General features: G+C 35.0%; 1 protein-coding gene across 3 annotated transcripts in view; it reads left to right on the top strand.

Annotated features, from left to right (window-relative positions):
- Nucleotides 1–21,132, top strand: part of LOC123523401 (kremen protein 1-like) — an 84,309-nt gene extending 63,177 nt beyond the window's left edge. Inside the window, exons 1-5 of one of the 3 annotated variants that reach the window (XM_045301085.2) lie at nt 975–1,331; nt 7,360–7,426; nt 16,345–16,512; nt 17,842–17,978; nt 19,780–21,132. In XM_045301085.2, the coding sequence (XP_045157020.2) occupies nt 999–1,331; nt 7,360–7,426; nt 16,345–16,512; nt 17,842–17,978; nt 19,780–19,920 (846 nt within the window). In that variant the 5' untranslated portion in view covers nt 975–998 and the 3' untranslated portion in view covers nt 19,921–21,132. Of the gene's footprint in view, nt 1–974; nt 1,332–7,359; nt 7,427–16,344; nt 16,513–17,841; nt 17,979–19,779 lie in introns of those variants that run through there. The other 2 variants (XM_053539015.1, XM_053539016.1) reach the window with 2 other exon arrangements.
- The last annotated feature ends 240 nt before the right edge of the window (nt 21,133–21,372 follow it).

A 21,372-nucleotide genomic window follows, 5' to 3' on the forward strand; every position in this document is an offset into this window, starting at 1 on the left:
TCACGACCATTTCTATGTTGTGAATTATGCCCCTTATCGGTGACGATATATTTCGATATCTGAGAAAAAAATATTTTTATTCAATTTTAAATGGTATAGATCAGCGAATTTTCTGTTTATTACATGCTTACAAATTTAAATAAGGCTGACATTTCAGTATTTATTTAGGTTACCATGTAAATGTCAGTAAAAAGTTTTACCAAGGTGTGTGTAGGAAAAGTTGCAGCATTGTCTGAATGCTCATGGATTGCTTAAAGCAACTGAAGTGTTTCATTTTAAAGACTGAAATGTCCTTTAACACCGTCTTTTGAGAAATTCTATATTCAATGTTTTCAACGTCTGTCTAATTCAAGGAGTGTTGTACGATCTCGTCTATGTGAATAAGCGCCTTAATAATTAAGACCATTAATGGCGACCGATAATAACTTGAAACGAAAATTACTTTGCGTGGATTTTAAATCATTTTAGTTTAAATATTTCTTTAAACTTATTTCACAATACGTTATCTAAATGCACCACAAGCCCTCTAGGGTCTTTCGGTTCCACTCGGGCTTACCGCCTATTAACTATTCTTTGAACATGGCTATTACATGCTTTTACAAATGTATACAAAATCAGTAGTTTTTCTGAGCCCACTGATTGCAACCAACAATGTCTTACATGTTTAAACTTAATTTCTCTCTTGAGAATAACCTGAAAGTATGTCTGTTTAGAAAAGCACTTAAAACTTGTTCTCTTTAGCTTAATTATTAATTATAAACGTTGAACTAATATGAACAGTCAGGGCATAAAATGGTTTGGTTATATCATCAATATCAGAATCCTTAAATCTTTACATCTATGCTTACAAGTTTTACAAAAAGGCATACCTAATTGCAACAGGTTTATCAGAACAGACCAATCTATATAAGGAATATATGAGAATGCTCAGGCATGGGATTACGTAACACGGCAGTCAAATAGAATTTGAAAACTTGATTACTGTTTTTGACGTAGACATGTCGGCAAAAGAAACAAGTTTTATAACAGTGGATTTTGTTTTCTATACGCTAGTTCTTTTTGCCAAATTTTGCGGAGCAAATGCTGTTAATTTCCGAATAACAAACTATCATATGTGCGTATCATCGGATACTATCTTATATACTTTCATTCAGATTTCTATCAAGACGTGTGTAGAAAAATGTGCAGCATTGTCTGACTGCTCAGGGGTCACTTACAAACGGCATAACCTGTGTCAGTTACATTCAATTTTTTCCGAAAATATTGTGGGCAATGCTTTCTTCGAAGGACAATGTGTATTTGTCAATAAAGCTGACATTTTTGTCGGAAAGGTTAGTACAGAAAAGCGTATTTTATAAACTTTGTAATTTTTCAAAATACAGGTTTGAGCATATTGTCTAAGAAACTATGAGTCGTGACTTTGTATTTGATTAGTTTATGATTTCATGTATTTGAATTGTACACTCAGACTGTTAAAACGCAATATCCATTTATACAAATATTTCATTCTTAGCATTTCGATAATACATACATCAACATTCATTCAATCATATTGAACATAATAGTTTCTTCAGTGATTATCCTTATATGACATTTGTCACGTGTGCACATAGAACTCGTTTTTAATTCATGTGCATGTATAATAAATACTGGTTTATGAATTTCAAACCTCGTGTCTTCAAAGCTGTCAGATATAGCGCATTTTCCTGTCTCATTCGTGTCCAGAAAGGCCACTGTTTAAGCATTGTTAAGCCATAAGAACAATTTACATTTAATTATTTTGGAATGACTGAACCGGACAGTCTGTGGGTTAGAAAATACCAATTGTTTTCCCAGAGACTTCCATTATAACATCATGGCGTGTGCCGCCTTCCAAAAATCGAAACATGTATATTATGTATTCACATGCTTTTCAAGAACTTTCTTAGTTGCACCAAAAGATAGGACGAAAAACGCATGGATAATGATACTTTGTTTAAGTAATTTTCGTGTGAATGAGATCACCCCCTGTTTACCTCATTGGCTTGGCGGGAGAAATTCCTTTGATAAAACCGTTTTTCAATACGCATAAATTGTAGCAAATTTGGTCAATATAATTAAATACTGTTAATGCAGTACAAAACTCCAATTTTGAAAAAAAAACACTGCTTGGTTTTGTTTACAAGACTGTCCAATCAGAACGGACAAACATTACCTTATTCCTAGGCATACACTTACCTTATTCCTGTAAGTTCCCTATACTTTTTTTAGTTGGTGGTCTCTGACCTATAGATGAATATTTTGTATATTTTCCCATTTCAAACACATCTAATACCAAATGTTTTACAAAATGTTATCGAGAGACGTTAAGTTTTTAGAAAGATACGGACAGTATATTAAGGTCACCCCCTGTCGATTTAAATGCCCATATTCAGACCCTGTCGTCATTTTATTGCAATTCTTCACGAAAGTGTAAGTTTTCTATGGATGCTACAATATGATTCAGTCCGTAAGAAATAAAAATAAAGTCTACTAATTTTGATCACTCTCTGACATTACAGAGATAAAAATAAGCCTTTTCGGTCCAAAACCTCGGATAAAAATGGGCACACCTGCCATAAAAGAGGCTAAAATTAAAGCAAATATTCAAATTCTACGCTTATTTTTACATGGCAACGTCTTATTGCATCATTTGATACACTGACCATTTACATTACCTGCGATGGCTTCCGAGAAAAATCATGTTTTAGCTCCAATATAGGTAAGAGACACCAATTGTTTTCCCATAAACTTCAATTATAATCTTATGACGTGTACGGCCTTCCATAAATCGAAACACATGTTTTTTCAATAACTTTCCTAGTTCTACCAACATAGGACGGAAAAACATACTAATAGTGAATTAGATACTTTATTCAAGTCATTTTCGTGTGAATGAGAATACCCCCTGTTTACATCGTTGGCATGGCGGGAGAAATTCGTTTGATAAAACTTTTTTCTATAAACATAAAATCTGGAACAATTGATACGTATTAGAACTTCCTGATAAAATGCAGCAAATTTTATATAATGAAATACTGTAAATGCAGGAAAACTCCAAGTTTGAAAAAAAGTCACTTCTTGGTTTGTTTACATGACTGGCCATTCACAACGGACAAACACTACCTTATCCTCAGGTATACAATTACCTCATTCCCAGTAACTTCCCTGTACTTTTTTTAATTGGTGGTCGCTGACCTAATGTGAAATTAACAATAACGTCAACATTGCAGTCATATAAATGCATTTTGCAACATAAAAATCAATCAAACGTTTTCATAACTGAACCTCTTGGTAAATTCAACGACTTTACGGATATTCGGTTTTCTTTACCGACGATTGAATTTCTGTATATTTGAATAAAATTCATCCGAAAACGAATTTCACGGCAGTGCACATGTGACAAAGGCCGTTCATCGAGTATCACAGGAAATAATTGTTGCGTTCTTTTTTTCTTGAGGTAGCTCATATAACAGAACAAGGTATTCAATATTTATAGGAATCCCTGACGTTATTAATTAGACCTATTCTAATGTATATTTAGCGATGAAAATGCTGTTTTGTCTGTATTGCAAACATCGTCAAGAGACTATGCATAATTCATTAGATGTTTTACAATGAATCGTCAAAATACTAATAAGAGTGAAATATATCTGGTATTTTCACAGTGAAAAATATCAAATGAGCCGTGCCATGAGAAAACCAACATAGTGGGTATGCGACCAGCATGGATCCAGACCAGCCTGCGCATCCGCGCAGTCTGGTCAGGATCCATGCTGTTCGCTAATAGTTTCTCCAATTCCAATAGGCTTTAAAAGCGAACAGCATGGAGCCTGACCAGACTGCGCATCCGCGCAGTCTGGTCTGGATCCATGCTGGTCGCATACCCACTATGTTGGTTTTCTCATGGCACGGCTCAAATATATTTTTCAATGATAAGAAACTATAAAATGGGGAAATTAAATATGTCGTGCTGGCGCCCTTGATTTGTCGAGTTTTCGTGTTTTCGCCCAGCCAACACGAAAAATCTTATTTATCGTGTTTTCGTGTTTTCGAGTTTTCACCCCGCCGACACGAAAACACGAAAACAAAACAAATATTTTTCAGACATATAAAACGTAGAGTTATTTTAAGCCAGTGGAAAAGAGTTTTAGAAGCAGTTTTCTTTCTATTCGAAAACAAACCGTCAATTCAGAATTTATTTATATTCACTAAAGCTGCATTAGGAGATTTGATATTATAAAACATAGAGATAGGCCCTAAAATTTTCAATGATAGAATTACATTAAATGAAGTCTAGAAATTAATTTCCAAGTCCTTGAAATAACCAAAAATGATTTCACAAATGTGAAGTTTATGATACTTTTGTTAATATCAATAACAGAAGTTTTAATTTTTAATTTAAAGTTGTGATCCACAAAGAATGACAACTCTTGCCTTGGGCTAGTACTTATAAGTAGAGATCTATTAGTTTACTTCCCTTGCAATTACACAATTGAGTGGAAAATGAAAACTGTTTAAGACACAATATCATACTTTTTTGCACAACAAAATCATTAAGGATTTATTCATTTGTGTTTGATTTACCCCTCAAGACATGGTTCCAATGATTCTGTCAACTTACATATGGTAAAAAATTAACTTTTAACAAGCCAATAATAAAACGAAGTACCAGTAGGTAAATAATAGTGCAGATAATACTGTTTTGCTTGTATCAAAATGTCACAATAGATCCACTTTTGTAATACAGAACACCTGGTAGGATTAGTAAAGGTGCAATTATATTGATCTCTATTTCCTATGCCTATAAAACAGTACAATAATATGTCAGATGTCAGTTATCATTTTAAGAATATGAAGAGTATGTATAATAGATTCGATTCCAGAAATATTTTATTTGGGTGGGGGAAGCGGCACCAGTTAAGAATGAAGGCGGCATCGGCGAGCCGAGTGGTGTTACATACGGAAGAGGGTAACTCCTCCTGATACTGGGTGGGTCAGTAACTATTCCTAGAATCTAGATTGCTGGAATCTAATCACGACTGAATTTCAATAGTATGTAATGCTCTTCGCAATTGTGTTGTAAAACCCTTCCGAACAAGTGTGTTGTTAATGGATATATCAATAAAGTCTGTAAAAAGATCCCTTGAAAGCATAGAATGCAACCAAGAAAAATATATAGCAGACTCGGTTTGATTGAGTCTGTTCATGAGAGGTAATGAAATGTGCAACACCTCTTACACCCCCTAGCACCGGTTTAATCGGAACTCTATTACACATATGTTGAATGGACTCCGTGATCCCAAAGGACCAGAAAATATCAAGGATGTTTCACAAAATATCATTTGAAACACTCACTAGGTTTAAATTTTTTACAGGTTCCAGGCCGTCAGAATTATTGTTGGCATTATAATTTCATTAGTTTTCCTGGCAAAGCCACACGTTTAGCTGACGCTGACTTGATCGACAGTCGGTAACATTTAGTTTTCGTTACACTTTTGACATAAATTTTACAATCTAAGTTTCTTTCCAAAAAATAACTTATTTTACTCGATTCAGTAACAAGTAAAACAGGTAGTTTCTCTAATGTCATTTATTATTTAGCTCTAACCTGAAGCTTGACAGAGCATTCTGGTAAGACTGCCATTTGCTGTTACAGTTTTGAAAAAAGATGAAACTTTTACAACAGATGTCGGTAATCTGATCACTGTTGTTGTAACAAAAAACACTATATATTAAACCTAATCCAGCAAATTATTGATTCGCCGATCATGACACAGTTGATCTGCATCGCTAGCGCAATTTATTTCGCCGATCGTGACGCAATTGATCAGCAATGTAGCGCAATTCATTGATTTGCCGATCATGACGTAATTGATCAGCATCGCTAGCGCAATTCATTGATTTGCCAACCATGACGCAATTGATCAGCATCGCCAGCGCAATTCTTTGATTTACCGAATATGACACAATTGATCCGCATCGCTAGCGCAATTCATTGATTCGCCGATCATGACACAATTGTTCAGCATCGCTAGCGCAATTCATTGATTCGCCAAGCATAACGCAATTGATCAGCATCACTAGCTCATTTCACTGATTCGCCGGTCATGACGCAATTGATCAGCAATGCAGCGCAATTCATTGATTTGCCGATCATGACGAAATTGATCAGCCCCGCTAGCGCAAGCATGGATTCGCAGATCATGACACGATTGATCAGCATTGCTAGCGCAAATCATTAATTCGCCGATCTTGACACAATTGATCCGCATCGCTAGCGCAATTCATTGATTCGCCTATCATGACACAATTGATCAACATCGCTAGCGCAATTTATTGATTCGCCAATCATGCGCAATTGATCAGCATCGCTAGCGCATTTCACTGATTCGCCGATCATGACGCAATTGATAAGCAATGTAGCGCATTCATTAATTTGCCGATCATGACGAAATTGATCAGCACCGCTAGCGCAATCATTGATTCGCCGATCGTAACACAGTTGTTAAGTATCGCTAGCGCAAAGCCTTGATTCGCCGATTATGACACAATTGATCAGCATCGCTAGCGCAAATCATTGATTCGCCGATTATGACACAAATGATCCGCATCGCTAGCGCAAATCATTGATTCGCCGATCATAACGCAATTGATCAGCATCGCTAGCGCAATTCATTGATTTGCCGATCTCATTCAGTCCTTCATTTCCTTGGACACCGAAAACATAATGTTCTGCCAAGAAATGGCATAAAAAAGCTAAAAGTCCCTAATGGAGAAAATTTAGAATATCCTTTCTTCTAGAGGTTACATTGTTTTATCAAACTGTATGCCATAATTTGAAATTTAATACTTTAATACTGAAGAAAATATCTGACGAGAATGAGAAACCTTCAGATTTTTACTGATCTGTTAAACGATTATGAAGCTTTTCAATGTAAACACAGCTATCGACCACAACCAAAAATGACCATAGAAGCTGGACCTAGCAGATATAGATTACATACTTCCATGGTCCTTGACTGTGTTTAGTATTAAATCATTAAATCTAATGTTCTAAATATAGCAAAAAATGCATATTTTCTCAAAAATCTGTGATTAGGGACATGATTTAAACAAAGTAATAATTCTGTTTCGCTTTCCATGAAAAGTAAAAAAAAAAAGCAAATTCTGTATAGAAGATAGCTATTCTGGTATAAACCAATGTATATCTTATTCAGTTATCACCACTTTGAAAACAAAAATGTAAATTGAGTAGGCTAGTCTATGAAAGGCTGAAGTGAACTTTTCTTTCTTAATAGGACTCTGTTTAACTTACCCTTTTCTTTCACATCTTTTCAGCCCGAGGGCGACTGTGACAATTGCGACACTGAAGAAAATTGCAATATGAAGTATTGTCCCAGCAAATGTAAGTACTGTCGGCTTCTACCTTTTATGTTTGAAGCTTTCATAGCAAAAGTTATGAATCAGAAGCCAGAGCTCAGTTTATTAACCAGGTTTTCAACGAAAACCTGCGTTATTAGATTGGGGTAGATGTCGGTCGGACGGGCGGGCGGCGGCGGCGGCGGCGGCGTCAAACTGGAGTTTCCGGTCAATAACTTTTGTTTCGGTAAAGATATTTAAATAAAACTTGGTATGTATGTAGCTTATATCAAGACAAAGGCTGGGATTGATTTTGGGGTTTCTGGGGTCAAGATCAAGGTCACTGTTACTTAAAATAGAAAAAGGGTTTCAGGTCAATAACTTTTGTTTCGGTAAAGATATTTGAATAAAACTTGGTATGTATGTAGCTTATATCAAGACAAAGGCTGGGATTGATTTTGGGATTTCGGGGGTCAAGGTCAAGGTCACTGTTACTTAAAATAGAAAAAGGGTTTCTGGTAAATAACTTAACTAAGGAATGAGCTATCATGATGAAACTTGGTGTATAGAAAATTTATATAAAGTTGTAGCTTGGGATTGATTTTGGGGTTTCTGGGATCAAGATCAAGGTCATTGTTACTAAAAATAGGGTTAGGGTTAGGTTAGGGTTAGCATATCTTCTACATGCATGGAGGGATTTTGATGAAAGTTGGCACAATTGTTCACCATCATGAGACGGAGTGTCATGCGCAAGAACCAGGTCCCTAGGTCTAAGGTCAAGGTCACACTTAGAGGTCAAAGGATACAAGAATGAAAACTTTGTCCGGAGCATCTTCTTCATGCATAGAGGGATTTTGATGTAACTTGGCACAATTATACACCATCATGAGACGAAGTGTCTTGCGCAGTTCCCTTCTTTAGAATTACTTCCCTTTGTTGTTACTATAAATAGCTTATATTGTAACTTTTTCATTACTAGACGTAGGGAAAAATCGAGACCACTTTTCTGTAGTACAACATGCATGTTACATCCAATTTTTAGGTGTATTTTGACCAATCTCTACCTGGGAAGGATTTCTGTGTGGACTTAAAAAAAAAATTGTATTTTTTTTTTTTTTTTTTTTTTTTTTTTAGATTAACTTCCCTTAGTTGTTACTATAAATAACTTATATTGTAACTTTTTTTATAATTGACCGTAGGGAAAAACCAAGACCACTTTTCTGTGGTACAACATATTTGTTACTTTCTAATTTTAGGTGTATTTTAAGGTATCCCTACCTGGTAAGGAGTTTTTTTGTGGACTTAGAAAAACAAAAGAATTACAATGATTACTAAACAACCACAAAATTAAAATTACATCTGCAAATACAGGTGCTAGAGTAAAGAAATTTGCTGTGACGGGCGTATATTGTGACATTCTGGCACTCTTGTTTATTCTTATGAAAAGTGTTGAAAACCTGGTTTCGTGGCATTGCCGCGTTTCTTGTATCTATAGATTATTTGACTGGCATAATGAAATATGCATGAGTTCTGTAGCGAAAACATTGTGCGACTTTAGGATCGCAATATTATTCCGCGAAAGAAGTAGTGCATATTTCTCAATACGAAAGTTATTCATAACACGCATCTTCTTTTACAAATTTGTTCTTTAGCCGAATTAATATTGAAAGTATCATCATGAAGAACTTTTAAAAGAAACGACACGCAAGAAAAATAACACTGTACAAAGAACTGATTGTACATAAATGAGCCGCGCCATGAGAAAACCAACATAGTGCGTTTGCGAGCAGCATGGAACTAGACCAGCCTGCGTATCCGCGCAGTGTGGTCAAGATCCATGCTGTTCGCTAACGGTTTCTCTAATTGCAATAGGCTTTGAAAGCGAACAGCATGGATCCTGACCAGACTGCGCGGATGCGCAGGCTGGTCTGGATCCATGCTGCTCGCAAACGCACTATGTTGGTTTTCTCATGGCGCGGCTCAAATTAGATTATGAATATAGTAGGTCAGCAATGAACATAGGCCTATATGCTACCTACGAAGAGCGTGCATATACTGAACAAACGGAACTGGCCAAGAGGGGGTCTAATTCATTAAGCACATTGTGTAAATTTTAAAATATATTAATCGTGTCGGAAGTTGCCCTACTAATTTAGATTCCATACTGAAGAATTGGGCAAAAATCGATTCTATTATCTTTCCTTGTTTATCGAGATCAACGCTATACCTTGTTGTCTCCCTTAGACTGTCTAGCTAAATATCGATCACTATCGGATATTTTTTAGCGAGTGTTGCAAATCGTTATGGTTCGGCTATCTCCGCTTATCGTATCACGGGAGGTGCCGATCATAAAAAACAAGGATTATAGATTAGAGATCTACTGTAAAAACGTAGTGGGAAGGGTGATTTATTTTACACCAATTTTAAGGACCGGTAAAACAACAACGACAAATATAGTCATCTTTATATTTATCAGGTTACATACAGAGTAACAACTTGGTGTAATTTGTTTTTCAATAATATAAAATACAGAACGGAAAAAAGAAGACACTTTATGAAACTGAGACATAAAACAAATATAAATACACAAAATCATGTATGTTAGGTGAGCATAACATACATGTACATGAAACTACTATTCTCTTAAAAAGTAGAAAGCAGGAAAAAAAAAATTTTTTAAAAGTGATTTCAAACTTGACAGTTTCATTTTCAGTTATTATTAATAGATGTGAAATACGTTTTTTATTACATTCACTGGAAATGAAAATTTAAGTAATTAATCAATTAATTGTATTTAACTCGTCAAAAAAAATTGCTACGAAATGAACACTTGAAAAACATATTGTCACACACTAAAGAAAAATGAACAGAGAAACAAACTAACAAGCATACTTGACAATGCAAAAGGTATCTTTTTATGACACTAGATCCTGTTTAATTGGAAGTGTGACCTATTTGCCCCCGAGCCAGTCATTTTGTAGTAAAGTATGTGCGAATTATGACTTCTCAAGGTTTCTCAAAGGGACTAACTGACTGGTTTAATAAATGTCAGATTTTTAAAATAAAAAGTGGAAAACCTAAGAACAAAACAAGCTCATCATAGAAAAAGGAAAGATTTAGGATAATGTGACAATAATGTAGTGGCAAGGTTATTCATAAGAATTATCACGAATATTTTTACTATATGAACAAGGGATTACAGATTTTTCATATCTTTTAGCGCATGGTATGCCTGCTCAAGATTAGCTGTGCGTACATTCAGTTCAATTCAGTTTCGATTTATTGCATAAATACAACGCCTACAGCAAGTGAAAGCATTATATAAAATGGAGCAGAGAGGGTATATAATAAGTTTCTGACGAGACAATAAATCAATAAACGACAATTTTTCAGAACGTAGTCACAAAACTTCTATAATATATTTTCACTCTAGGCGAACAATTAATACGTGTTCTATGTATCTATACTTTAATATCGAACAATTAACCTGTATAAAAATACCGTTAATCAAATACAAGTAAATCACTGTCACACTATCCTATGTATGTAACAACATTTGTACTTGAAAATGAAAAAAATATATATTTATTGTGTATTTAAGTCTCGTTCATTAAACATGTTACAATTTTCAAAATGCTCTTACGCAATCCCCGAGAAGATTATAATCCGTTTAATAAAAAGACCTGATCGTCTCTAGTCCCCTGATAAAAAGGTGTTGATAAGCAATAAACTTGCAAAAAGCTGTTGATTGGTAATAAACAACTATCGAAAATGCTTTAATATGGCTGTTTCAGAGGCTCCGAAAACAATTAACTCAAAATGTTGCATTACCTAAATTCTTTATAACATATATATGGCTAAAACTTAAACTAAGGGGTATAAATATAATTGAACGAATCTTTAAAATACGAGACAGTGGCTATATCTTTTTGAGAAAGAAATATATATAGTTGCAACGTGCATCATGTCTTATGATCTTTTTTATTTATTAACATCTTTTCCTGTAACATTAAAATTTTAATTTGCGGAAAGCTAGTTATTCCCAAAATCTATGGTTTGCCTTAATATAACTGAAATTATTCCCGCATTGTGATCATGACTTCTATAATTATCTGCAATAATAAAACGTATTTTCTAAGTTGCACACCTATTGATCACATACCTCTCCATTTGCACAATATCGTTGTCTTTAAACCAGATTAATAAAAAATAATAATTTGAAATTATAGATAATTTACATACTCAAGCTTCTTTTCTAAATGTGTATAGCAAACAGTAAAGTATAGACCATTTATATACTTAGCTTCTTTTCTAATTGTGTAAATTTACCTCATGAAATTGTTATGATTTTTCTTTCTTCTCTCTATCCACCTTTCTTTCTTTTTTCTTTTATATTGATGCATGCAGCAAGAATTACTAATTAATAATAATACTCTGTTGTAACGATAAGGTTTCTGTATCATCGGCAGCTAATCTCCGGACGAGTTCGTGCGTTTCCGCACGCGTTCGGAAATACCACGGACACGTGCAAATAAAGAAATAATACGAAAATCACCAACTTTTAAACGCTTAGGGAAGCAAGAAGGCATTAAAATAATTCCAAAATAAAAACATATTTAAAAAATTTATTGTCTGTGGAATACTTCAATAGGATAATAAATATTCTCAAATTATGAATAAAGTGGCTACAGAGGAAAGAATAAGATACGCATCACAGGTTTTTGCTTATTTTATTCGGTAACTGTATGCCGAAAACAGAGACTGATAGTGGTGTTTTTTAACCGCCAAGGGAAGCATTAATTCTTCATTTTAGATAAATAATTTTTATATCTTTGTAAAAAGAAAAGAATGACGAACACTTCAATAGGATAATAAATATTGTGTTTTCATTCAAATTAAAACAATACTTGTTCAAACTTTTTTTTTATCTTTGTTTCTATTGGAAAATATCAACCAGATAAAAATCGATATCGCACAGCCAGGTGATTTCAAGGGGGATAATTTTACCGATAAGACGGCATATTTTACCTAATTGTTGAGGCTGATCACTACCAAATAGAATGTAAGCCTCCGCAGGTCTAGTCACAAGTAGTCCAAATATAAATAGTACTAATCTTTTTTCCTTTCCTAGTGCATTTTCTCGGCAGCAACGTGCTTACTTTTACCCTACCGCGTTTCAGTATGTATCACTTTGCATTCTAATGAAATCGGCATGTTCCTATCGCATGCTAGATAAAAATGGCGGCGTAAGAATTTAATGTCACGAAAAGAGAAATTGAAAGAAGCGAAAAGTAGTAAATTCAGCAGGTTGTATTTAACGAACTGTAGTTTTCTTATATAAAAGTTAACAGCCCCTTTTCTTTTTGTTTTTCTAAAGTAGCGATCTAGTTCTTTATGGGAATATATGTCTCTGAAAATCTGATATGCTAGAAAATGTCGAAACACCGTTATGAAGTGAATGGATTTTATATGAAATAAAGAACAGCTGGATTTAGTGGTGTTCAGCCTATAAGGGGCAATACATGTTATTTTCTGAAAGCCCTCGAAAATGATTGGAAATGCCATTAATCTATTCTTTATGATGTAAAACGGTAACAAATGGCTGAAAACGCTTAAATTTCTTGTGTTTTTGGAATTTAGATCGAATTTTCGACCAGGTGGCACTATTTTGGTTCGTTTTAGGACCTAGTAAATGCCTTTTCTCGCATTTTAGCACTTCAGTTGTCTAAATAATATTGAAATTAGCATGTTTCTGAATGAAAATGACAAACATCGTAACGATTAAATGGATGGTAAATGTAAATTCCACGAATAAGGTAAAATTAATTGAAATATTGCTTGCACAGGGCTAAATTTTGCATATTTTTGGGATGGGGGTGACCTGTAATGAATTGTCATTTCTCTACATTTCTCAATATTTTGTACCAAAACAAAGTAGAATCATTGTGAAATAGGTGTACCTTGAGAATGAATGCAAATTCATGGAAAAATAAGACAAAAATTTTCTCTTATAGGCTGATCACTACCAAATAGAATGTAAGCCTCCGCAGGTCTAGTCACAAGTAGTCCAAATATAAATAGTACTAATCTTTTTTCCTTTCCTAGTGCATTTTCTCGGCAGCAACGTGCTTACTTTTACCCTACCGCGTTTCAGTATGTATCACTTTGCATTCTAATGAAATCGGCATGTTCCTATCGCATGCTAGATAAAAATGGCGGCGTAAGAATTTAATGTCACGAAAAGAGAAATTGAAAGAAGCGAAAAGTAGTAAATTCAGCAGGTTGTATTTAACGAACTGTAGTTTTCTTATATAAAATGTAACAGCCCCTTTTCTTTTTGTTTTTCTAAAGTAGCGATCTAGTTCTTTATGGGAATATAAGTCTCTGAAAATCTGATATGCTAGAAAATGTCGAAACACCGTTATGAAGTGAATGGATTTTATATGAAATAAAGAACAGCTGGATTTAGTGGTGTTCAGCCTTGATCATGTTTGATTTCATTTAATGTAACTTGATTTCTATTAAACATACATTAATTTCATATACTACGATCGGTCTTTTTGACATAAAATATGGGATAATACAATTTCCTGTCCTATCTATAAAATACGTGATAGAAGATGCGCTGAAAAGTCACTATATGATACTCCTTTTTGCGAAGCAAAAAATTATCTGCTGTAAGTGCTATAATTGCTTCCCACAGACATGGTGGATTCATTTTGATTTATGATGAAAACCCCAGCCAGCAGAAATTCTTTTTGGAAATAAAGTAAGATGGGTTAGTTCTTAGGTAGGTGTTAAGCTAAGTGCAGCAGTTGTTTTGAGATTTCCATAGCTGTCATAGTGTACTATGAATGGGGACATTATACAGTCAAGTATGTGCTAATGTGTTTTCATCAAAGAGTTTAAGAATAGTGGACCCATCATGACAATCGGTAATTTTCCGTCTGATTACGTATTCTCCGTATGTGATTTCGGCATTCTCCGTCTGATTACGTATTTTCCGTATGTGATTTCGGCATTCTCCGTCTGATTACGTATTTTCCGTTTGTGATTTCGGCATTCTCCGTCTGCTTACGTATTTTTCGTAAGTGATTTCGGCATTCTCCGTCTGTTTACGTATTCTCAGTATGTGATTTCGGCATTCTCCGTCTGTTACGTTTTCTCCGTATGTGATTTCGGCATTCTCCGTCTGTTTACGTATTCTCCGTATGTGATTTCGGCATTCTCCGTCTGTTTACGTTTTCTCCGTATGTGATTTCGGCATTCTCCGTATGTGATTTCGGCATTCTCCGTCTGATTACGTATTTTCCGTATGTGATTTCGGCATTCTCCGTATGTGATTTCGGCATTCTCCGTCTGATTACCCTTACCAAAATGAAAAGTTTGCTGCAAATTTGCCGCAAAGTTGCGATAAATTTGCCGCAAACAGTTTAGTTCACCAGAACAGAGTAATAAATGTTTGCAGGAGTTGGCCGGTAGCGGCGACCTTTCGGCAAACGTCTCGGTGACTTTGCTGCAAACTCATCACAGACTTTACTAAATTAAGAGTTTGCCATAACATCGCCAGAAACTTTATCACATGATTTTGTTCACCAAAACGTCACCAGAATCTTTTATCTATATTTTTTTCTCCAAAACATTCGCCATATGATCTTTTAATTATCTGACCAGATGTGAAAGTTCGCCAGAGGATTGCCAGAACAGTATCACCTGACTTCTTCTTTGTTTTTATTGGCTGCATAGAGTTTGGCTCCATTTTCAAAACTGCCAAACAGTAGTTGAACATCGATGTATTAAACTGAATTATTTATGTTTCTTTACTAAACAAAAACTTCCACAAAAAGATGGATAAATCACCGAAGTATACTGTGTTTAATTCCGAGGATAAATGTTGCGATATAAGGTTAGTTTTCACATTATTATGCATGCAAAAGCAGAATGATTTTTATACGGTTAGCCTTTGTTTATTTCAGACATATGTCACCAGCTAAAGACCATTAGATACAATAGATTGCAATAAATAATTTAGTGAATCTGCAAATTTATTATTATAAGACATTTGCACACAGAGGAAATTTTTGCAAATCAGTTATCAGCTTTCACAACGGTTCCTTTAAAATATTTAATTAGTTTCAAACCCATGTAAGCATAAAATATATTTACTATAACGATATACTTTATCATAATGATCTCGTGCATTTGTATTTTTTCTTTATAATTATTTAGAAAAGATAAATCATTATTAGCAGATGATATTTTGCTAATTTAATAGACCTTTCTTACTTTTCTTGAAAATATATCCTTTGTTCTTCAAAAACAAAAGGTCTGTTACTTTAGCGCAAAAAGTTTGCAGAAAATTTGCGGCAAACAAATTTGCATAATTGTTTGCTGCAAAGTCGCCGCTAACTAATTTGCATAAATAGTTTGCCAAAAGCTCGCCAAAACATTGCCAGAAGTTCGCCAAAAAGGTTTTGGCGAATTTGCGGCAAACTTTTACCATGCAAATTAGGTTTCCCGCAAATTTGCTGCAAACCTCATTTGCATATTCATTTGCATAAATTGTTTGCGGCAAATTTGCCGCAAACTAATTTGCATGGTAAAAGTTTGCCAAAAGAAAGTTTGCGGCAAATTCCCCAAAACGTTTGCGGCAAATTTACCGCAACGTTCGCCGGAAGCCTGATATTTTGGTAAGGGTACGTATTTTCCGTATGTGATTTTAGCAATTTTCCGTCTGATTACGTTTTTTCCGTATGTGATTTTGGCATTCTCCGGTTGTTTTGAAAAAAAAAGTTGTTAAGGCCAAGGACGCCGAAATAGCATACGAGTATATATCATTGTGTGAAAAACGCCTTTTCTCATAACGGGACCACTGCTTTAACTGAAGTTAAAACCCACCTGGATATAAATGTTATTGTAGTCTCTCCCTGATTAGTAAATATTTAGCAACATATTTGATTTCAGTTTGTCCTCCTTTGAAGCTTGGGAATGGGACTTTGCTCGGCAACATGAATTCAGTTGGTTCACGTGTAGAATACTCGTGCAATCCATACTTTGCGGAAACAGTCGGAGAGACGAATCCTACTTGTCAAGTCAATAGGTCATGGACACACTATCCAAAATGCACAATAAGTAATTATCAACTTATGTATCAAAGATGTATCTTTTTGTCTTTATCTTTAAATTTTATCTATAGAAACTTTCTAGACTCATAGGCATTTTACCGTTTTAGTTAAGGTAGTTCTGCACGTCTCACATTTTGCATGTCAGGGCATCATTAATCCGTATGCGGAAACGTACGACTTGTCCAAATTTTGTGCTTGCTGATAGAAATAGCCACGTTTCTATTAATTGTATGGTTGCCAGCAAAATAATTCCAAATAATATCGTACGTTTAGTTTTGATAAGGATATCTCATTGATAATATTTAAGAAAAAAATCTTAGCACACTGCCCTATGCATGTTATTGGACTGTACTTTGATAGATAATAGAAAAATTTACCATACTAAGAAGTTTTATCAGACTTTAAGGAGTAAGATATTTCCTGTTGACTGTTAATTAAGAAACTTGGTTGATTTCATTTTTCTTAAAGTTAGTTCTCTATCATTTCAAGTACATGGCCCTTCTAGTTATTTTTATAGGCTGATTTTATATATGTAAGTCATGATCTTGAGGCTAGATTATTACACTCCTAAATTTTGTCTCAAGTCAAGATGAATGGTCTGAACTTACGACATAAGTTATGAAGTTTTATCAAGGTCCCAGATCCTTTATGCAATACATTTAAGCCGCGCCATGAGAAAACCAACATAGTGCGTTTGCGACCAGCATGGATCCTGACCAGACTGCGCGGATGCGTAGGCTGGTCTTGATCCATGCTGGTCGCAAACGCACTATGTTGGTTTTCTCATGGCGCGGCTCATTTGTATATTAGTTAAAGAATGTGATCCGCGCAGTCTGGTCAGGATCCATGCTGTTCGCTTTCAAAGCCTATTGCGATTAGAGAAACCGTTAGCGAACAGCATTGATCCTGACCAGACTGCGCGGATGCGCAGGCTGGTTTTGATCCATGCTGGTCGCAAACGCACAATGTTGGTTTTCTTATGGCGCGGCTCATTTGTATATTAGTTAAAGAATGTGATCATAGTCATTTGCCAATAAGAATTTTGTTGTTCATTATTATTTGGCAACTATATCATGACATATTTGACATTTCATTTTTATTCTTTTTTTTAAAAAAAATAGCATAACATATAAGGTGTATAAGTTTGTAATTAAGCATTTTGCTTCAAGCAGTCAAGAGTTCGATTTTTTTAATTGCAACCTTTTTAATATTTGTTATTGGGATTGCACATAGGCCCATTATTTTTCAATTCAACTTCTCCTCGGCGATATATAATTTTTTTTTTGTGTCTAATCGCCGTAAAACCCAATCTCGTTCATTTATTCATTTGCTACAGACTTCAAGTATCTGGGGTGTTATGAAGACAGGTCGGACAGGATTCTGTACGGACGAAGTATGCACAGTAGTTCGCTAACAACAGAGACCTGTCTTACATTCTGCTTCGAGTCGGGATTTAAATTTGCATCGACGCAGGTATAAATTAAAATTTTTGACTTTCAGCACGTGAATTTGTGCACCTGAGTTTAGTTTTGGATATCATCCTTCTAAATCAGAGTTATGACCCATGCTTTAGTAAAAAATAATTATGCATTAATTAAAAAATATGCAGTAAGGGCATAAAAGTTTGTATCTTAAAACATATCTAGGATATAGAGTAATATAACACAAGACGATCACTGAACGAGCTCCTAATACATATGAGCCGCGCCATGAGAAAACCAACATAGTGCGTTTGCGACAAGCATGGATCCAGACCAGCCTGCGTATCCGCGCAGTCTGGTCAGGATCCATGCTGATCGCTTACGGTTTCTCTAACTGCAATAAGCTTTGAAAGCAAACATCATGGATCTGGATCCTGACCAGACTGCGCAGTCTGGTCTGGATCCATGCTGGTTGCAAAGCCACTATGATGGTTTTCTCACGGTGCGGCTCAAGTATACACCATTTAACACGAGATGATTTTAAGTAGACAAACTACGGGTTGATATAATTCATGTCAAGAAACAAAAGTTTGTAATATTTTCGGTAATCAAATTTGTTTATATAACTGAATTCCACGATATTAGCATTTTAAAGATTTAACATTTATAAAAGTTTCGTAGATGTGAATTTAAGCAGGTTTCCGGCTTGATCAGTTGGTTACAACACACTAAATAGCTGTTCTTCTTTATTCTATATAAAATTGACATATTTCCAATGGCCGCAGCACGCACCAAAACCCTTTTAAATGTCTGTAACTTATTTTTTTTCTTGAAGAATATTGTCAGTGCTGAATAAAAATCAAAGCAAAAATGGGGGTCATGTGTGATACAAGAAAAATATTTTCAGTTAAACACATAAACTACAAAACAAGCTAAAAAATGAGACCCCAAATTTTAGTGGTGGTGTATGATCTAAACTTCCACGAAAAATTCTGTCACCTAATTATCTCATTATAATAATACTACCTACATTACAAGAATAGATCTGTCATGTGATTTTAGCAAAAAAGAAAATGCAAAGAAAAAGGAAAATAACTCTACGGAGCAAAACAAATTGAGGACTATTTGTATCCGCCATTATGCGACTACAGTTTTTTTCGCGCCATTTTCCTGTTTAGTGTCTGTATGCCTATAGGCTCATCACTACCATATAGAATGTAAGCCTCTGCAGGTCTAGTCACAAGTAGTCCAAATATAAATAGTACTAATCTTTTTTCCTTTCCTAGTGCATTTTCTCGGCAGCAACGTGCTTACTTTTACCCTACCGCGTTTCAGTATGTATCACTTTGCATTCTAATGAAATCGGCATGTTCCTATCGCATGCTAGATAAAAATGGCGGCGTAAGAATTTAATGTCACGAAAAGAGAAATTGAAAGAAGCGAAATGTAGTAAATTCAGCGGGTTGTATTTAACGAACTGTAGTTTTCTTATATAAAAGTTAGCACCCCCTTTTCTTTTTGTTTTTCTAAAGTAGCGATCTAGTTCTTTATGGGAATATAAGTCTCTGAAAATCTGATATGCTAGAAAATGTCGAAAAACCGTAATGAAGTAAGTGGATTTTATATGAAATAAAAAACAGCTGGATTTAGTGGTGTTCAGCCTATAGCTCTTACCCAGAGATAGGAGATATTGTAATTCTTTTGGAAAGTTACAAACGGCTGTTTATCGAATCAGCTATATAAAAATTTGAATGATTTATTTGAAAAAGAAGCTGTAAAAATTAATAAAATGTTATAATCGTGTAGTTTATTTTACTTTATTTTAATGCTTTTTAATTTATTTATGCCGATAGTACGGGTCTCATTGTTTTTGTGGCAATGTATTACGAGACTACCCGGAGAAAGCCGAAAGTGAATGCAACAAACCATGTGCCGGTGACCCAACTGAAATGTGTGGAGGAACGTGGCGTGGTTCCATATACAAAGGAATATAATCAAGCATCCTGAATAACTTAAACCGCACTTTGTTATGAATACTGTAACTATTTTAATTTCAAATTTTAATATGAAAAATCCATTAAAATAAAGAAATATGACGTCAAATCAACGTATCATAGGGTGCCTAAAAGGCGCCGAGAAAGAGCGCTACCAAATTTGATCTACTACTTTGTATAAAAGAAAGACGTTTCAGAATAAAAATGATACAACAGACCAGTGTTATACTCTTAATTAGCAAATAATGTAGCGAATATGAGGCGCATGGAAAATCTCATTCGTCTATACTATCCATCTGTATAAAAAGTGTTCAAACACAGTTTTGCTATAAATTATTTCGATTCTTATATTTCTTTTGTTTTGTAAAATTATGATGAAATATTATAGAATTGTTTACTGGTGCATGTATAGCTCCATATGATAGTTCGTCAGGCTCTTTTGCTTATACACGCCATGACCGGAAATGGTAATACATCTTGCGGAATAGTTCCACTAGGACGCAAATGATGGCGAATGATTCTTCACAGCTAATAACCAACTCCGTGTGTGTGTAAATCAATTAAGACTGTTATGTTATGTGACATTTCGTTTTAATCGTGTTTAAGTAAAATATTTGATCAACTTGAAAGCGTTATCACTCGATGCATTGTTAGTCATATTAGAATTTGAATTATTATATCTATAAATCATGTATTTTAAACATTGCTTTTGAAGCAAAACCTTTTGAAATAAGACCTTTATCGAAGTTCGGGTGTCAAGTACAACAACTGTCATTTGTACTAGAGGATGTAGTGTTTTGCATTACCTCTCATGAATAGACTCGATCGAACCGAGTCTGCAATTATTTTGCTTGGTTATGTTCTATGCTTTTGTAGAATCTTCTCACAAATTTTATTAGTTATCACAGCGGCAATCTTTAAATACCGTGCGGCAGCCGTAAAAAGTCTCCCCCTACATGGATTTAGTGTTGTAACACCTTCTTTTAATCTTGGATCGTGGAGTCCATTCAATATATGTGTAACAGCCGGTTCTAAGGGCGTGAGGGGTATTGTACTTTCGATTACCTCTAATGAACAGACTCAAATAAACCAATAGACTAGTCTAATAAACCAAGTATGCTATTAGCTTACTTGATTGCATTGTATGCTTACAAAATTTTGAGCCGCGCCATGTGAAAACCAACAAAGTGCGTTTGCGACCAGCATGGATCCATACCAACCTGCGCATCCGCGCAGTCTGGTCAGGATCCATGCTGTTCGCTAACGGTTTCTCTAATTGCAATAGGCTTTGAAAGCGAGCAGCATGGATCCTGACCAGACTGCGCGGATGCGCAGGCTGATCTGGATCCATGCTGGTCGCAAACGCACTATGTTGGTTTTCTCATGGTGTGGCTCAAATGATCTTCTTACAGATATTTTCAAGCAAAGTAGAGTGACATGTGACTACATTTC

The sequence above is a fragment of the Mercenaria mercenaria genome, chromosome 3, assembly GCF_021730395.1.
Source record: "Mercenaria mercenaria strain notata chromosome 3, MADL_Memer_1, whole genome shotgun sequence".
Lineage (NCBI taxonomy): Eukaryota > Metazoa > Mollusca > Bivalvia > Venerida > Veneridae > Mercenaria > Mercenaria mercenaria.